The sequence below is a fragment of the Protomyctophum parallelum genome (assembly GCF_964188405.1).
Source record: "Protomyctophum parallelum genome assembly, chromosome: 22".
NCBI classification, from domain to species: domain Eukaryota; kingdom Metazoa; phylum Chordata; class Actinopteri; order Myctophiformes; family Myctophidae; genus Protomyctophum; species Protomyctophum parallelum.
Genome location: NC_139714.1, coordinates 16,211,033 through 16,231,358, shown reverse-complemented (window position 1 = coordinate 16,231,358; position 20,326 = coordinate 16,211,033). Strand labels below are relative to the sequence as shown.

Sequence of the window (20,326 nt, the reverse complement as noted above, 5' to 3'; positions counted from 1 at the left end):
TCCAACCACCCAGAGCAAAGCAATATTGCGACAATGGTAACGAAAAACTCCTCCTTTAGGAAGAAACGTCAGGCAGAAGCCGACTCTAGGGTGGGCGTTTTTTTGTTGTTGTTCTTTTTTCACCTTTGCAATGCCATTGGTCATGATATTGGCATATAAATACCCCCCACAGAGGCTGAAATTCACACTACCGGTAATTAAAAGTTTCTGGACATTTTTTAACGTATGACTTTTGACCTTTAACCCTAATAAAAGTAAGTAAAATAATTGTAATATATGTTTTTTTGTGATCATTAGAATGTCTAGAACACAATATTCATTATTGTAAAAGATATCCCCCAAATGTAAATTCTTAATTTAGGTTTCTGAAATGATATTCATTCCACTAATCTATCTCATTGTTTAAGCTATTGTTGAGCTCCCTCTCCCAACCAAGCTGTTCAATTTATCAGTCTGCGTTGTTGGGGAAACAACTTCTAGGATGACTAACGATGATAATTTGCAAATGCTTAAAACTTGTAATCTCATAAATAGAAGAAGCCGTTGATAAAAAAAGATGTTCTTTGTTATCTTAACCCATTCTGGGCTTGGAACCCCGTTTTGTGTTTTAAACATTGTTATAATTTAGCTATTGAAAAATAGCAGATCTACAAGCTCATAGAGCTTGTAGGTCTGCCATTTTTGAAAAATCGTGAACATATTTATTTCAGAAAACTGGAGGATTTAGAAGATTTATTTTTAATTTTCGAAATGGGTTAAAGTGGGAAGTACGGTTTGATCAAAGTAATTTCCCTTTGTTTGGAGGGGAGACAATTTCCACTTGAGGTGTAGTTTTTGTTCCATATTAAATTAGTGTTGAATCAAAAGGAGGCTCAGACAGAACATTAATTGATTACAGAAAGTAATGGTTTGTGTCAAAACATTGCTTTTTTTTTTTCACTTACTTTTTATTGAAGGAAGAACAGACAAGAAAAACACAACTGACAAGACTATACGGAAAGAAAAAGAAAAGAAAAAAGACAAAAAGTAAAAGAAAAAAAGGCTGCATTTTTCATATTACAAAAAACATTCAATGAAGAAAGGGTGAGAATAGGCGATCTGCAAGCTCATGCTTTGACCTGATTTTAGTAATTTGGCAAAACGCTGTCATGTGACAAAGTGACAAGAGCAGTAATGCAATACAGTGAGGATGTAATAATTGGCACAATGATAATGAATAGTTGCATCCTTAAATCCAAAGCAACGAACACACCGTCCGTTCTCCATCAGCCTCCATCTGTCTCGCTGCTTCCCCCCCGACCCGTTCTCTTGTCTGTATACGCATCGCCTCATTGGTCCTCATCGGGTCGAGCCCTGCCCGCCGGACCGACCAATTACCATCCAGGGCCTAGTGTGTGTACCACACCGGCCAGTCGCTGGGCTCCGTGGGTAACGGTTGCCAGGGGCGACACAAAGGTCACCGGGGGGGTCAGAGAGGGCCAGGTTGACGGGGTGGTGGGGGTCACCCCCGCACCATGTTTCCCATGATTCCCTCGCCTTTTGGCAAGAGTCACGTGACCTGGCACTCGCCGGCGTGCACAGGATGGGAGAGAAATGTGCCGTAGGAGAGCCTATCGGAGCGGAGTGTAACGGGGTCAATGCAGCAGATTGGATAACCCATTTTGGACGGGAACCCCTTTTGGTGTTATGCTTTATAGCTATTGAAAAATAGCAGATCTACAAGCTCGTAGTGCGCCACTCGGTGGCGCGCTACGAGCTTGTAGATCTGCTATTTTTGAAAAATCGAAGAACGACTGACATAGAAACATAGCTTTTTCAGAAAACTGTCAGGATATAGAAGACATTTATAGAATCTGATCTCAGGTCAAAAATGGGATAAAAGGCTTCTATGGAGAGGGGAGGTTGTTTGTAGCAGAACAGGGAGAACCCAAAGGTTATGTGTCGGGGCATCAAAAAGTTTTGATTAGAGTTGCAGAAACTGTGTGCCTAATTTGCTAAGAATCCAACAAAGCGCTGACGGGTCTCGCTGACATTGGGAGCAAAACCACTTTTCCTCAATTCTGTTGTTCATCAAAGCCAGATCGCCATTAATAACATGTAACTTTGTACGACTTTGTGTTCAGACGAGACAAAGGTTATCACAGTGACCCTTTTGTATTTAACTTCCTCTTTCTCTGCAGTCTGGAATGTCTTTGTTCCGTTTTGTCTGCAGTGTTGAAACTATGACGATGAATGTTTATCAAAAAGGTAGTCTGAAAACGAAATAAAAACTAAGCTATGATGGCTAAGACTAAATGCCCTATTGGCCTGAATATAAGATATATTTTTATAATTTATATATATATATTTATATATATATATATTTATTTATTTTTGACATTCAATGTTATTTTACCACAAATGCGACTTGAAAAATGGGAGTCTTATAATCAGAGTTGTCTTATATACGGCATATTGACTATTTTGTCAACAAAATAAAAATGATACTAAAATGTGATGTGGAGGGATTAGTGGAGAAGAGATCCAGTAGAACTAAATGTTAGGGAGGGACTAGTGGAGAAGAGATCCAGTAGAACTAAATGTTAGGGAGGGACTAGTGGAGAAGAGATCCAGTAGAACTAAATGTCAGGGAGGGACTAGTGGAGAAGAGATCCAGTAGAACTAAATGTCAGGGAGGGACTAGTGGAGAAGAGATCCAGTAGAACTAAATGTCAGGGAGGGACTAGTGGAGAAGAGATCCAGTAGAACTAAATGTCAGGGAGGGACTAGTGGAGAAGAGATCCAGTAGAACTAAATGTTAGGGAGGGACTAGTGGAGAAGAGATCCAGTAGAACTAAATGTCAGGGAGGGACTAGTGGAGAAGAGATCCAGTAGAACTAAATGTCAGGGAGGGACTAGTGGAGAAGAGATCCAGTATAACTAAATGTCAGGGAGGGACTAGTGGAGAAGAGATCCAGTAGAAACAAATGTCAGGGAGGGACTAGTGGAGAAGAGATCCAGTAGAACTAAATGTCAGGGAGGGACTAGTGGAGAAGAGATCCAGTAGAACTAAATGTTAGGGAGGGACTAGTGGAGAAGAGATCCAGTAGAACTGAATGTCAGGGAGGGACTAGTGGAAAAGAGATCCAGTAGAACTAAATGTCAGGGAGGGACTAGTGGAGAAGAGATCCAGTAGAACTAAATGTCAGGGAGGGACTAGTGGAGAAGAGATCCAGTAGAACTAAATGTCAGGGAGGGACTAGTGGAGAAGAGATCCAGTAGGACTCGGGTGTTTTTCAGCATGCAACCAAGTGTAAAATCAGACATTAGGGCGCCAGTAAGTCACGCCAATGTTTTGTCGACAAAATCAACTGTAGATTCTTACATTTTGGTTGAAACTGGGCTAAATCTAAAACTTTTCAGATGACACAAATGTGGCTAAAATGAAATGTATTATTTTTTGTCAAAAGACTAAATTACTAAAACCCTGTTTCTGTGTTCCTGTATGACTAAAACCCTGTTTGTCTGTGTTCCTGCAGTAACATAGCAGAGGCCCTGGTCAGTAAAGGCTTGGCCACTTGCATCAGATACAGACAAGATGACGACCAGCGTTCCTCACACTACGACGAACTCCTGGCTGCCGAAGCACGGTGAGACACACACACACACACACACACACACTCACACTCACACTCACACTCACACTCACACTCACACTCTCACACACACACTTCTCTCCTAATACTTTTGTACGTCTACTCAAGTGGATTTAGAATTTACAGGCTTTTACGTGTAACAGAGTATTCATTTACAGGCTTTTACGTGTAACAGAGTATTTATTTACAGGCTTTTACGTGTAACAGAGTATTCATTTACAGGCTTTTACGTGTAACAAAGTATTTCTGCATTGCAGTATTGCCACTCAGCAAAGTTGTTGACTTGCTAGGACATCATATAAAGGGATTTATATAATAATATTAATAATACATGCACCAAAGGATACTCTGCGGTGTTGCAGCTATGCGGCCAGTCATTGGAGCGGTTAGGCACCGCTCAAAAATGGAGTACTTATTCCATCGCTGCACACACACACACACACACACACACACACACACACACACACACACACACACACACACACACACACACACACACACACACACACACACACACACACACACACACACACACACACACACACACACACACACACACACACACACACACACACACACACAGTGTTTAGATCCTACGAGCTGCACAGAGCCATGTCAAATTGTGCTCTCGGGGAGAGAGGGGGAGAATTAAATATGAAGGCTGAGTATTATTTTCTTCCAAAGCCAAACAGTTTTATGGTGCTTTTTGCTATTGTGTGTATGTGTGTGTGGGGGGGGGGGGGGGCTTGAATAACTGCTGATGTTTAGCCTGAGGCCGGTGAACAGGAAGGGGACAGGAAATCAAAACACTGTCGACCTGGTATCTATCCGAAGTGACTGTGCCCACTTTACTGTCCAATCCAATCCACTCATTGTGTTATTAGCACACAGAGCTTAGCACACATTACGCCACCATGCACTCCTCATGGTTTCACCAATATAAATTTAAGTCGAGAACTAATTGTCATACTGATAATTGCGATTAAATATTTAATTGTGTTTTTGGCATGGAATGTTGGAAAATCCATTTCTGTTTGCCTGGCTTCATAATACAGAATTGCACCTCTGACACTTTCATGGGAGCCAAACTACCCCGAAGTTTGGCAGAATGCATTGGAGTCAATGAGAGCTCAGTGACCAGCTCATGAACAAACATTATTTATGAACAATTGAGACCTTTTATAAAGTAATCACTTCTGGAAAATAACAGAAGACATGTAACACATTATTGTCTGCTGTGTTGTTATTCGATGTGTACACTGTGTAATTTTTATAGAGGTATGGACCTGGTATCTCTATAAAAATAGACATACCATAAAGTAAAAAGTACATTTCTGAACGCACCAAGTATCGCGAGACTTCCCACCGTTTCCTGTCTGGCAGCCAAATATTGCGATACTTCGGAGCCAGAAACGATACCTGCTGCTGTTTAGAATTATATTCTGTGCACATCGAAAAGTAAGTGATTAGAAAACAACCTGTGATAGGTCTTCTGTTATTTTCCAGAAGTGATTACTTTACAAAAGGTCTCAATTGTTCATGAATAATGTTTGTTATGAGCTGGTCCTGCCGGCTCCATTCACTGCCATGTATTCATTGCACTTCCGGTGTGAGTTTGGCTCCCATGAAAGTGTCCATGAAAGTGTCATGGCGCAGCCCAGTCACGTGACCACTTCCCTTCCTTCTCAGAGCTTCCTTGGTTTGATGATGATGTCACATGCATACCCTCTATAGGGACACGGGTTCCCTTTTTTCATTTCCTGGATAGTTTGAGTGATTTTGGGCATACATTTTCCACACGAACACGGCAATATGCTTTCACACACACACTGAATGCAAAACATGTTACACTGCTCTCTCATAGAACTGTGTATAGGGTCCCTCCAAGTGTGCATGCCTAGACAGACAGACAGGCAGGCAGGCAGGCAGGCAGACAGACAGGCAGCCCCACAGACAGACAGGCAGCCCCACAGACAGACAGACAGACAGACAGACCCACGATGTGCAGGGCTCTAAATCAGAGCGTCTCTTCACGTGAACCCTATGAATAGAATTATAGGGAGGTGGGGGGATGCAGAGATTTAGTACAGGCTTTATTACTCTGCCAAAGATTAAGATCTGCTTGGCATCGCTAGAGTAGATACCCCCCCCCCCCCCCCCCCCTCTCTCTATATCCCATTCTGACCTGAGATCAGATTCTAAAAAATGTCTTCTACATCCTGACGGAAACATAACTTTTTTTTTCAGAAAACTATGTCAGTCGTTCTTCGATTTCTCAAAAATGGCAGACCGCCATGAGCTTGTAGATCTGCTATTTTTCAATAGCTAAAGCATAACATAATGCTAATACCAAAAGGGGTTCCCGCACGAAATGGGATATATAGGGGCAACCGACAGCCCCCTCGCCTCCTCTCTCGCCTCCTTCTTCTCATTCAACTTACCCTTCTGCTTTCTTATCCGCCTGTCCTTGCTCCCCCCCTCGTCTCGTCCTTGCCTTTGCTCATTCTGACCTCCTCAACCCTCCCTCTCTCTCTCCCTCGTTCTCAAGTCCATGTTTGGTTCGTTGCCTCCTGGGAGTCCATCTGGGAGACCATTATCTCTCTCTCTCTCTCTCTCTCTCTCTCTCTCTCTCTCTCTCCCTTCCCTTCCTCTTAAACCTTTCTCTCCTTTCTCTTTCTACTTCTCTCCATGCCTTTCCCCCCCACTCCGTCTGTCTCTCCATTTCATTCTGTCATTATAATTTTCTGTCTGTCCCCTCTCTGTCTCTTTATCGTTATTCCACCATCTCTCTTGCTCCCTCTTCTCTTTCTGTCCATCTCTCTTTTTTCCCTTTCTGTATACTTTCACATTTTATCGCACGCACACACACACACACACACACACACACACACACACACACACACACACACACACACACACACACACACACACACACACACACACACTCCCTCTCTCTCTCTTGTGGTTAGATGTCCCTGCTAGTCTCATAACGGAGATGATGAGAGATGTCAGTCTTATTTTTAGCTCCTGCTGCAACAGTCCTTTGGCCCTATAGCCTTCTAGGAACCCCCCCCCCATCCCTCCCCCCGTCCCTCCCAGGTTCGCTCTCTCTCACTGACATGCACGGACGCATGCACACACACACACACACACACACACACTGCGTGGCGTCCGCGCCAGTGACCCTACGGTGACACGGGCCCCTCGTCCTTTCACCATCGTCGTCTTCCTCAGAGCCCCCGGGGCGGTCGTCGTACAGAAATAAGCGCCGGTTTCCATCGTCTCTCCACGAACGCACACATCTCTCCAACGTCCATTTACTGCCTATATATTACCCCACATCAAACCAGTGCCTCCAGTTAGAGACCTAATGGTATTTAAGCCATTCTGTGCGGGGAAACCCCTTTTGGTGTTAGCATTATGTTATGATTTAGCTATTGAAAAATAGCAGATCTACAAGCTCATAGCGCGCCACCGAGTGGCGCGCTACGAGCTTGTAGGTCTGCTATTTATTTTTTTTAATCGTGAAAATGTGACGCACATCTTTGAATATATTCTTTCCGAGGGAACATTTTTTAACTCAAATCTTTGCATCTGGAGGGGGTCCCTGGAACTACATATTTTCAGATGGGAGTCGGTGGCTAATTACATATAATTCTGGGGGGCCTTGACATGGAATGTTGAGAACCACTGACCCTAAAAACATAGGGTTTTTTAAAGAAAACTGGCAGGATTTAGAAGGCGTTTGTAGAATCGTTTTCAGGTCTAAATGGGTTAAGGGATGGAAGCGTTTCTGGGTTCGCCGCGGAATGACATGTTCTTTGTTATCTGCAGCCATTACTCAAAGCCTTCTATTTGTTCATGCCATCGGCTTATCGTCGTCGTCGGCTGGACAACTCGTATGTCCTGATGTAGGGAAGAAGTCCCATATTGGCTTTTTTTTTGCCGATATCAGATTTTCTGATAATAGTCCAACTCTTAATTTCCCAACCGATACACCGGGCCTTTTTCACCAAAACTATTGTTGGGTAATAACATCACATAATAATAATAAAACTTTATTTGTATAGCACCTTTCATGACATGAAAGTGCTTTACAGAACAATGGAGAAAAAAGAGAAAAGCAAGGCATAAACATTAAAAAACAAGCGGTAATGCAATACAGTGAGGACATGAATAACAAAAAATAAAAGATCAATTAAAAGCAAGGGTGTAGAAGTGGGTCTTGAGCTGTGCTTTAAAAATGTCTACAGAGGCTGCCTGACGAAGGTACAGTGGGAGTTTGTTCCATGCCGACGGCCCATAGAAGCAAAAAGCTGCTTCCCCGTATTTTTTAGTTGGCAATTTTTTAGGAAAAGCGAGCAGGCCAGCAGTGGAAGACCTTAGGGGGCGGTTTGGGACATATTTAGGCAGGCAGTCATGTACGTAGGTAGGAAGGTGCGAGACCATTGAGAGCTTTATACACAAACAAAATCATTTTAAAATCAATCCTAAAAACAACCGGAAGCCAGTGCAGTGAAGCCAAAACTGGAGTAACATATCTCCTCCTAAGAAATTATGCTTTTTTCATGGGTGATGTCCCACTGGATGCATTCATAAATGCAACAGTACAGCCTACAGCAGTTGAACTAATAAAAATGCAATACCGACATTTTACGATATTAAATTATTTCACTAATATCGTCTGATAATATCCGGAAGTCCATTTTATCGGACATCTCCAATGGTGTTACTTTTCATGAAATGGGGAAAGCAATGGATACAATGCAGTTATTATTCAGTCACAAGCTCTTGCTAATGCTTTTCATTGGTTAAACACAGACTCGACCGCTTTCAATTGTATTCCATTATGCCATTATATTCAAAATCTTTCAACAGGTTCAAAACGTTGTGAGGTCTTTGATCTCTTGTACTGCCCTTTGCGCAGCACTGCCATATGGAAGTATTAAATATGACTAATTAGTTGACACCAAAAAAATAGATACAAGGTTTCTGCCTTCCAGCGACGATAATTGTCCTGCATTGATCCCAACAAGATGTGGCTCTGACTGTATTCTGTTCATTGTGTTATGATGATGTGGCTATGACTGTATTCTGTTCATTGTGTTATGATGATGTGGCTATGACTGTATTCTGTTCATTGTGTTATGATGATGTGGCTATGACTGTATTCTGTTCATTGTGTTATGATGATGTGGCTCTGACTGTATTCTGTTCATTGTGTTATGATGATGTGGCTATGACTGTATTCTTGACGTGTGTGTCTGTGTGTGTCTGTGTGATTGATTGATTGATTGATTGATTGATTGCAGCGCCATCAAGAATGGAAAAGGACTGCACAGCAAGAAGGAGGTCCCTATTCACAGAGTGGCTGATATCTCTGGGGTAAGTGTTGGCGTGTGTGTATTTGGAACTGGGTTTTTGGCAGAAATTTTAGTTTTAGTCCTAGTCTCTTCAATAGTTTTCATTTAGTTTCAGTCACATTTTAGTCACCTGGAATGTTTTAGGTTTAGACTAGTATTAGTCGACTAACTATCATAAGATTTTAGTTGACTAAATCTACGGCTGATTTAGTCGACTAAAATGTATTTTGTTGGGCCTTGATGCCGTCGCAATGACTGATTTTTCACACATGCAACCAAGTGTAAAATGACTGTGTGTGTGTGTGTGTGTGTGTGTGGGGGGGGGGGCAGGGCGTTCTACACTAGAGGACCATATGTGACCAGTGCCAGCAGAATATGCCTCATGTCGCCAGAATGAACATGCCTTAAATCAATAAATAAACTCGTTTTTTTTTTTAATGTGATTTTCTTTTTTTTTCATATTAATACAGTTTGAATGTTGAAGAAGGTTTTCATTCAAACAGATTGTTCATTTGGGCAAATGAAATGTATACATTTATACGTCAAAGTGGGCTTGTTTTTTAACAAGTTTCTGGAGGCAGAAGAGCGCAGTTCCGTGATTTGCATGTTGGTTACGATTGGTCTGGAATCTCTTTGTCCTCAGGTTTCACGCTCTGATCACCGCCCATTAGCGTGCTTGTGTTTGTAAACACAGAAGTATTCTGGGCATTTGGGTTAGACTTTACAGAAAATAAACAAAACCACGTATAGCTACTCGCTGAAATACACTTCCCAGCTTGGAGTCTTTCACCAACAAACAACAGGCTAGAAGCTAGCTAGCCTAGTTAGCTAGCCGTCTGTAAGAGCAAAGAGATCACACGTCTTTTCTTTTAATCACAACTCGCTCATTTCTTGCTCATTTAAAAAAAGGTTATATACTATGTAAACTATGAAATGCAGGCTTTCATTTGGTATATAGAACGTTTGTGTAGGCCGTCTCTAAGAAACGGTATCAATTGAAAAGTAAATGTCGGAAAATCGCTTATTTTTTTTCCTCGCGCACCCAGCAAAGAGCTACGTCTTTTCAAATACGGCCGTTAGTACTGTTAATTCAACATCCGGTGAGGGGAGGATACGGATCGTGTATGTATTGTGTATATAAATCAGGGCATACAGTGGGTGGGCTTTAGACCGGATGTAAGCCTTGCACACTAAATAGACACCCGATGTAGTATGAATCCACCCATCGAATGCACAGGAATTACTATAAATGAAACCAGGCATTGTGACTGCATGTGGACAGATCTGTTTATTAAAATAGCAAATCTACAAGCGCACAACATCATAGCCTGATGCGTCGATTTTATTTATTTAAAATACTGGGTCAATTGTCTGACTTTGATTGCTTAAAGTAGACCTGCATAAAATGGTGTACTGCAGCTATTTACAACCAGGTAGTGTATAAGTTAAATTGAACACTTAACTTAATATTTAATACTTGAATACTTATACTTAGTATTTAATACTTAGTACTTTCAAAAGGGTTTATTGGGGCACCTTACAAATTGCATTGTTTGTTCTACTGGCTTAAACATGTCAGTGTTTCTAGTGTTGCACTGTTGACAGCTAAAACGTCCTATTGTCTCTTGTCCCTCCCATTGTCACACCCACTTCTGTCCAGCTCTAAGGTGATAAAATGTTGTGAATATTGAAAAGGGCTTTTCTCAGCTTTGGGTGAAAGGCCCCAGTCATTTTAAAATGGTTATATCTCCTTCAATTATTGTCCAATTTCATTGAATGATACATCATATGAAAGCTTACATTCTGTACTTTAATAATCTGTAAAAATCTGAAAAATGGAAAAGGCGACATGAGGCATGTTTTGTTGGCACTGGTCACATATCGGAGCGTGTTTGATGGAGCGGTGAGGCGGTGGTGCTCTATAAGCGCCTCCTCGGTGAAACATTGACATATTCTAATCTTTTTAACTGTGAACTCATTTGCTCAAAGAACCCCGAGGTGGTCGTTCACACATGGCCACTAAACGCCTTTCCTCTGCCTTAACGTTCACACACGACCTCATCTCTTTCTCTCTTGCGCATATATTAACCCATTCTGGGCAGGAACCCTTTTTGGTGTTAGCATTATGTTATGCTTTAGCTATTGAAAAATAGCAGACCTACAAGCTCGTATCGTGCCACTGAGTGGCGAGCTACGAGCTTGTAGATCTGCTATTTTTTTTTAAATCGTGAAGGTTGTGCGCAAACCTTTGAATATATATTCTTTCAGTGTGAACGTTTTTAACTTAAATCTTTGCTTCTGGGAAGGGGGGTCCCTGGAACAACAACATTACATATCATTTTTGGGGTGCTTGACATGAAATATCGAGCACCACCGATACAGAAACATGAGGTTTTTCAGGAAACAAAGGATTTTGAAGACAGGCCGAAATGGGTTAAAGCAATGGAACATCTGCTAAAAATAATTGCCGTCATTAATAAAAGTGTCCTATCCTATCCTAAGTTATTTACGATGGCCCAGGGTGTTGATGGAGACATCACTGGGCTAATGAAGCTTGATTAGGAGCGGATCACCAAATGAAAATCTGATTGAACGGCCGCGCCATAAAGTGTCCAAGTCAATAGAGTAATGGCTGACGGTACAGTCTCTCCTGGAGCACGTTTTGTGTGTGTGTGTGTGTGTGTGTGTGTGCCTTTTTTTCCCCCCTAATTTCTTCAATGAAAATAGCCGATTGGATCTACAAGCTCACAACTAGGGGTGTCACGATAATTACATAATCTTTTTCATGTTGAAGGATGTTCATGCACTTTGTGCTTGTAGATCAGCTATTTATATATACGTATACATTTTATAAAGTATAGTATAGTATAGAGTGGTGCAACAAAAAGGCAAGCATAACTGTAATTTATATTCATAACGTTCCGATCTCTTAACGCCAAAAAACAGAATTAAATCGTTAATCACAATTATTCGTGTGACAATTTAAATGGTGACAGGCCTACTCACGAGTTGTGAGCTTTTGTACATCGGCTATATTTTCTGACCGTTTTCTCCAGAATTGGGTCGCTAGGGATCATGTGACAGGAGACAAATCACACCCCTGTGAACTGTGCAACTCCCCCCCATCTCTCTCTCTCTCTCTCTCTCTCATATATATTAGCAGGCAACAGTGCAGCACTATCCCTCTCTGTTTCTGGCACAACAGCGCCCCTACTGGTGCTCATAGTCATATACTCATAACCAACACATAGGCGGACACGCATAGGTACATGACACACGGACACATCTAGGTGAACGCGGACATTGCTGTTCCTTGGAGTGGTTGCTCCACTCAAAAATAGAAAATAAAAGCCGTTCTCAGCATCAGACCTTGTCAGGTGTTTGTCCCTGAGTGGGAAGAAATCCAGAGCAACCTCAGAAAGTGCTGCGTCTGTAAGCACCTCCCTCCCGACACAAGGTGCACTGATCTATTTCAAATAGATGTTGACGGACCGCTTCTCCTCCTCACTGCACTTCCTCACCAGACAGTGGTCTTGTGGTTGGAGTGTCCGCCCTGAAACTGGGAGGTCGGGGTTCGATTCCCCGGCCGGGTCATACCAAAGACTGTAAAGATGGGACCCAATGCCTCCCTGCTTGGTACTCAGCATCAAAGGGTTGGTTTGGGGGGGTCAAATCTACTAATCAAATGATTCCCGAGTGCGGCACGCCTGCAGCTCACCGCTCCAAGAGATGGGTCAAATGCAGAGAACAAATTTCACTGCGGTAACGTGTGTGACAAATCGTATGACTTTGACTTCCATCACGTTCAGATTAGAGGGACATTAATGACATCCTAATTATGGGTCTCCCTCGTGCACTCTGTCGACGTCATTTGGGCCATATGACGACGTCATGGTGCCGCCTGACCGATGGCAGCTTTTTGGGGTCTGATCCTGACTGGAGAGTCCAAGCCCACCGTTATTACTGATGGTTTGACCCGCTATTACGTGATCATTTGATTATTTTCCATTTTAGAACATTTAAGTAGAATTCAGTTTAACAGATGATCTACACAAGCTCACACACAACTAGGGATGTCAGGGGCTAACCGGCTTTACGGTTAATTTGCATAATAATAAATGCGTGTTCTGATCTTAAATCCCTTTATTTTAGATCGTTTTTTAGTAATAGTACAACATAAACATTACAGAGACTGTGGTTGTCACTGTACAATAACAGTTGTCATGTTGCACACATGCCTAAAATTGCTGTTATTTGCGCCGCCCAGCTTGTCACACTCCAGGCTGCATGAACAGCGCTGCTCGGGCTCTGTTTTCTGCCCCCTCAATGTCCCAAAGTTCTCTGTTGTACAATGGCTAGTTGGCTACAAGCCTACAACGGTAGCTTTGCGGTAGTCAAAACTTAAGCGAGTGACAGCGAGACGAGATTAACACATGTCGACCGTATCAATGCAGATACCTACTTGGCATTATTAAATCGGAGGGAGAACGTTTACAGCCGCCGCCGTTTCCTTCTCCAGTCCTCCTCCAATCCGTCTCCCCACACTGGCACGGCTTACGGCTATCATGTTAGCCATGTGCTATCCATGTTTGAGGGTTTTCTCGTCAGCAAAAAGTCAACAAACGGAACACTGACATGCATGCTGATCTTCCTTAATGATAAAAAAAATGGCTATAGGCTGTAGGCTATAGGCTGCTCAGATCTGGACTGGACTCATTTGTATCTGTGGACGTGCAGATGCATGCAGATGCGATGTTTTGTTTATTAATGATTAAGCCTACAGCAATTTATTCATATTGTTAAATGTTGAACACAAATAAATGTATACCATTCGTCTACCAACTTTAATTATGCAGCCTATACATGCATATTACATTTTGGGTAGCCTATTAATAATTATAATAATAATAATGATAATAATAATCAACAACTGTTAATTAAGCGGATAATGCCATCGGCTACCCGGCTACCGACATCCCTAAACACGACACTGCGACACATTTTGACTTTCAAATAATGGCCGATTCATCAGCTTAGACCTATAAATGGGTCTAGCTGTACAACAGGGAGACATTTGGGGACACAGAGGTTAGCTGTTCATTTCCACATCATCGTCAGTGCCGCCTCCCGATTGTCTTTATGTGCCAGCAGGAAGGATAAATGAGCCCGTAAAATTAATTATAGCCAGGAACTGATGTGCTGACTGAGCGGCTTCTATGAGAGGGGCTGCCGTGTTTGATAAACATAAAAATGCCTGGTTTAACCTCTTCTGACCTGAGATCAGATTAAAAAAAATGTCTTCTACATCCTGACAGTTTTCCATTCTGACCTGAGATCAGATTCAAAAAAATGTCTTCTACATCCTGACAGTTTTCTGAAAAAGCTATGTTTCTATGTCAGTCGATTTTTCAAAGAATAGCAGACCTACAAGCTCGTAGCGCGCCACTCGGTGGCGCGCTATGAGCTTGTAGATCTGCTATTTTTCAATAGGCTAAAGCATAACATAATGCTTAAAACACCAAAAGGGGTTCCCGCCCAGAATGGGTTAACCCAGTAAATTGACTAACAACATATTGTCGAAGCAGCAACGACCTGGGTGAGTAGTTTCAGAGAGAGGGAAGGTCACGTCTGCATTGCTGTGACTTTATGTGACAATTCAAAGATTTACACACTTCCCATTCAGGCCCATGTCACACACACGTTGTTCTTTTTGTAATGGTGAATGGACGATGCACTCATTGACTGGCGCCATTTACTACGGCGCTGCGACTTATCTGCCGCCGCATACAGCGAGGTCTTTTATTTTTGAAGACTCACCCCAAAATGAACAGGAAGCTAAATCTCCTAAAGCTAATTGGGTCATTTTTTAACCGCGAGGTAGCGACAATTTAGTAATGAGACCCCCAACATCGACGTTCAAACACTTCGATCTGAGAGAGGATTCAGAGGGAAAAAAACATTTTAACTGGCTTATGGCCACCCTAATTAACAGTGGATTGTGCCTTCTGCCTGCACTATTCATAATTATGTTTAATTCGTCATTTTAATGCCAATAAAAAAATCTCTGAACGTCTGTGAGGTGAGAACAAGCAAGCTTTTTTCCTGTCTGTGTGACCATGCTTTTGGACGTGTGTGTGTGCGTGTGTGTATTCAGAGTGTGCCTCTGAATACACACACACACACACACACACACACACACACACACACACACACACACACACACACACACACACACACACACACACACACACACACATCTTACTTTAACCACTGGACCCCTACTGACCCTATTCCGGGTTGAACATTCAGCGGAAATTGCAAATGTACAGCCTCACAACATGTTGCATTGTGATTTTGTTACGGGTAGATTTGCTTTTTGACAACCAGCAATGTCCCTGTCCGCCTATGTGTGCCTGTGACGTTAATGAGCACGATAATGAGTACCCGTAGGGGCGCTGTTGTGCCAGAAACGGAGACAGAGTGCTGCAGTTGCACCACTCAGTTCAAACGGGTGTGATTTTTTTTCATTTAAGATAGTGTAGACTGAAAACAGGAGCCCCCCGGGCCCCTAGTATAGGGCCCTGGTGGACTCCGGTCAACTAACTACTGTGTATCCACAGCAAACTCCTCGAAGCGCGCTCCCGTTCCGTCCATTCATTCTCGTAGGCACGTGACGTAGGAGAGTGTTAACACTAGCATGTCTGAACTAAACTCACTACTACTCTGACGGCCAACGGTCAAGATGACCGTGTTTTTCGTGTCTCTCCCTGCATCTCTTCTAATGCTCTTCACACCTCTCCCCCCGTGACGGGGGGACGGGGACGGGGACGGGGGGGTTTGTGACGACTTGCCATTGTCTTCTAAAAGTCACATTCCAACTAATTCAAGGCAGCAGCTTCAACTCTACAGGACGACTCAAGTTATTTCTTTTTCTTTTTCATTTCAGTTTACCAAACTATAATTATAGTGACAGTGTGAGCCAGTGTCGTGCACAGACATGTAGAGGGGCAGGTGCTCAAGTGAAAAAAAACCTTTTGGTGTTAGCATTATGCTATGCTTTAGCTAATGAAAAATAGCAGATCTACAAGCTCATAGCGCGCCACCGAGTGGCGCGCTACGAGCTTGTAGGTCTGCTATTTTTCTTTAATCAGAAGAACCACTGACATAGAAACATAGCTTTAGATTGTGGGGGGGCCTAAATAATATAGTAGAAGCGTTTTTTTATCAAGATTTGATCAATGTCACCGCATGGTCCACACACTACAAATTAAGAAAGAAAAAATATATATATATATATTTTTAAGAGCAAAATTGCCAAAAGGGCAGGGGGTGCTCTAGCACCCCCTAGTGTCTATCTGTGCACGCCACTGGTGTGAGCGCTATATTGAATACCCCCAAACACTGTCCGACTTTGTATTGAGCCAATAAAACAGGCTACCACACGTTATTGTATAACAGCCAGAGCCAGGCACATTCATTGCTCCGGAGACAGACGGAATACGACATTAGAGTTATATATTGTCATTTTTATATAGAGGGGGGAAACATTATAGGCTACACGTGTGTTATCGATGTAATTAATCCATTCTGACCTGAGATCAGATTCATACGAGGTTTCCACTGGACACACACTGGTCTGATTAACCCATTCTGACCTGAGATTCTTCCACTCGGTGGTGCGCTATGAGCTTGTAGATCTGCTATTTTTCAATAGCTAAAGCATAACATGATGCCAACACCAAAATGGGTTCCTGGTCAGAATGGGTTAATATATATATTTGATTGATTGTGCCAAAAAAAAGGAAAGAGCCGTGCGTGCAAATCAGTTCCACTGGTCGCTTGCATGAGCGCCACAAGGTTTTTATACAAAGGAAGTTGCTGCAGTGCTTTGGCACAGTGACAAGTCAGCATTCAACGCTGTACACAGGAGTCCAGCACGACTACAGTGATTGTAATGAACAGTGAACACTTTCTACACGTTGCAGGAAGTGCCCTATATACAGTATATGTTGCACCATATGCGACTGCGCTGCATTGTTATGGTCTAGTTGAGATCCATAACTGTAGATTAATGATGCTAAGTAAGGGCTTATACATTGCAGGTGAGGTAGTATTAGATTCCTGTCTGGATGATTATTGGTGTTTTCACAACTCAGATTGAGTGAGTTTCCTCTATTCTATCGTCAGCAGATTGATAGTGCTGGGAACAGTTAAAACTAAAGGCCTGACCAGTTTACTGGTTGAACAGGTCAATAAGTTAATAAGGGCACTTACTGGTAAAGACATTTGAAGCAGACATTGGATGCGCCACCATCTTTATACTGGTTTGTTTATGGTTTTATCCGACGTCAGAGTGACATGGCTGTCGTCTGCCTGGCCGGCCGGCCCTCCCATAAGCCAATTTTAATAATAATAGGACAAATTACATTTAATTTAAGACCCGGTATTTCCACAAATTCATAGCATAGTATATGAATGCTGCAAGTCGGGAGAGCACACGCTCGCATGCACGTTCGCACACTCGCTCGCGCACACACACACACACACACACACACACACACACACACACACACACACACACACACACACACACACACACACACACACACACACACACACACACACACACACACACACACACACAGTGGTGGTAGACTACTGTTTGTGTGGAGGCTGCAATGGTTACTTACTCCAGGCTAATGTAATGAGCAGTGTTACTCATTTCTAAAAAATAAATAAAAATAAATCCCTTTCTCCTCTGCTGATGCACAGTTTGCACACCCACACATACACACGTATCATATCCACAAGTGGATGAACACACACACATACACACACACACACACACACTCAACGACGCGCAGATATACTTTCCTGTGCGTCAGCCTGAACCCGTCAGCGCCAGAGGTTTGGCCCGGCAGGATTTAGTGCGATGCGTGGGACACACGGATCACAAATAGACTGAAGCCTGTTTCTAACCCATTCTGGGCGGGAACCCCTTCTGGTGTTAGCATTATGCTATGCTTTAGCTATTGAAAAATAGCAGATCTACAAGCTCATAGCGCGCCACCGAGTGGCACGCTACGAGCTTGTAGGTCTGCTATTTTAAAAAAAAATCGAAGAACGACATAAACATAAACATAGGTTTTTCAGAAAACTTAGGATGTAGAAGACATTTATAGAATCTGATCTCGGGTCAGAACGGGCTAAACGTATATAGTGTGGGAGACGAGATGAGCAGGAGAGGAGAGCTTGTATAGAATCTGATCTCAGGTCAGAACGGGCTAAACGTAAATAGTGTGGGAGACGAGAGGAGCAGGAGAGGAGAGCTTGTATAGGTGCTACTTGGACCTCAGCCCTCTGCGGCGCTCTCTCTCCTCCCTCGTTGGATTGGTTCTGTCATGCCGCTGCAATAAAAACATTATTATCTAATACGTTCCATGCTGGTTTTTAACCCACTATGACCCGAGGCCGATTCAACCCATTTTGACCTGAGAATCAGATTCTAAAAATGTCTGTTTGAAAATGACAGTTTTCTGAAAAAGCTATGTTTCTATGTCAGTCGTTCTTCGATTTAAAAAAAAATAGCATACCTACAAGCTCGTAGCGCGCTACTCGGTGGCGCGCTATGAGCTTGTAGATCTGCTATTTTTCAATAGCTAAAGCATAGCATAATGCTAACACCAAAAGGGGTTAAAACCCAAAATCGATCAAAAAGAATAAGAAGTCTTCTAAATGCTAACCTGTTATATCGGTGGGTTCTGGAACGTTTTCATGTCAACGTTCGACAACACTATGTATTTATGATATTATACTATTGTATTTGCCCCCCCCCCGTCTCAAAATATGTTGTTCTAGGGAACCCCCCCCCCCCTCCCCCCCAGAAGCAAACTTTTGAGTTAAAATGTTTAGACGATGTATATATTCAAATATGTGCACAATTAATGTTCACGATTTTTCAAAAGTAGTGGAGTGAGACACTATATGAGCTTGTATATCTGGTATTTTTGATTATCCAAGTAGTGCAAGTATGCAATAATATGGTTGTAGTGGTTAAAATGACCAGAAGGGATAGACAGACAGACGCTGGAGCGGCTCGGTCAGTTTAATTCAGCTGCAAGTCTGCAAGAAATGAATGACGTTTCAAATCTTGTGTACTATCTATATTAACTACTTTTAGACCCCCTGGTTCTCTCTCTCTCTCTCTCTCTCGCTCTCTCTCTCTGACTCACCCCGACTCACCGCACTCTGCCAGAGGTTGTATAATCTGGCCTGCTGCCGTCTGACGCACAGTTTCCCTTTTTAACCACTTCAACAAGCCCCAGTGTTCCTACTCTGGGGCCCCTAGTGTTCCTACTCAGGGCCCCCGGTATTCCTACTATGGGGCCAAATACTTTTCAGCATTCAAAATCAAAAGTAGCAGATCTACAAGCTCAAAACCTGTCACTTTGCACCGTGTTTCCAGCAAGTAAGGCGTTGACTTCTGATAAATCTGCCCGAGAGCAACTAGAGAAGCATCGTAGGTTGATCAGTAAACTGTTGGCGTTCGTAGAACGGGCCTCGGTTCTTAACACACCCCACCACCAACACCGTAGAATGGGCCTCGGTTCTTAACACACCCGTACCACCAACACCGCCACCATCATTCCCAGCAGGCCTGTCACAATTCTTAGTCACACAATCACCATTATTCAAGATAATCACAATTTGTTTTTGCATAATCGTCATGATCGTTTAAACATGTTGAAAAATGTTCATATTTTCAAACCTTTACAAAAAATAGCGGTACAAATGTAGCAGGTCTACATGCTTAAAATTGAAATAATATGATGACCAGCAGTTCACTGAGGGGGGGTGAACTATGCCTTTAAGTCCTCCAGTACTGGTGACACAATGGTCTTGTTGCCTGTGTGCTTGTGGCTCGATTAGGACTGTTTTAATTATTTCTTCTCCAGTTTATGAATCCTCAAATTGCCAGCCGCGCTTGAATAACCATGGTTTTTAGCCCGGCCCACCATGCCATTAACCCATTTTTGGCGGGAACCCCTTTTTGGTGTTAGCATTATGCTATGCTTTAGCTATTGAAAAATAGCAGATCTACAAGCTCATAGCGAGCCACCGAGTGGCGCACTATGAGCTTGTAGGTCATTTTTGAGAAATCGTTAAAATGTGACGCAAATTATTGAATATATATTTCAGAGCAAACATTTTTAACTAAAATATTTGCTTCTGGGGAGGTCCCTGGAACAACATATTTTCAGATGGGGGGGGTCGGAGGCCAATTACAGATCATTCTTGGGGTCCTTGACATGAAATATTGAGTGATAT

The 20,326-nt window shown here is 42.6% G+C and overlaps 1 protein-coding gene across 1 annotated transcript in view; it reads left to right on the top strand.

The window, feature by feature from the left end:
- The window catches only part of snd1 (staphylococcal nuclease and tudor domain containing 1), a 360,720-nt gene that overhangs the window by 76,535 nt on the left and 263,859 nt on the right, over positions 1-20,326 (top strand). Inside the window, 2 exon segments of the mRNA XM_083794554.1 lie at positions 3,519-3,629; positions 8,948-9,020. Of these exon segments, the coding sequence (XP_083650680.1) occupies positions 3,519-3,629; positions 8,948-9,020 (184 nt within the window).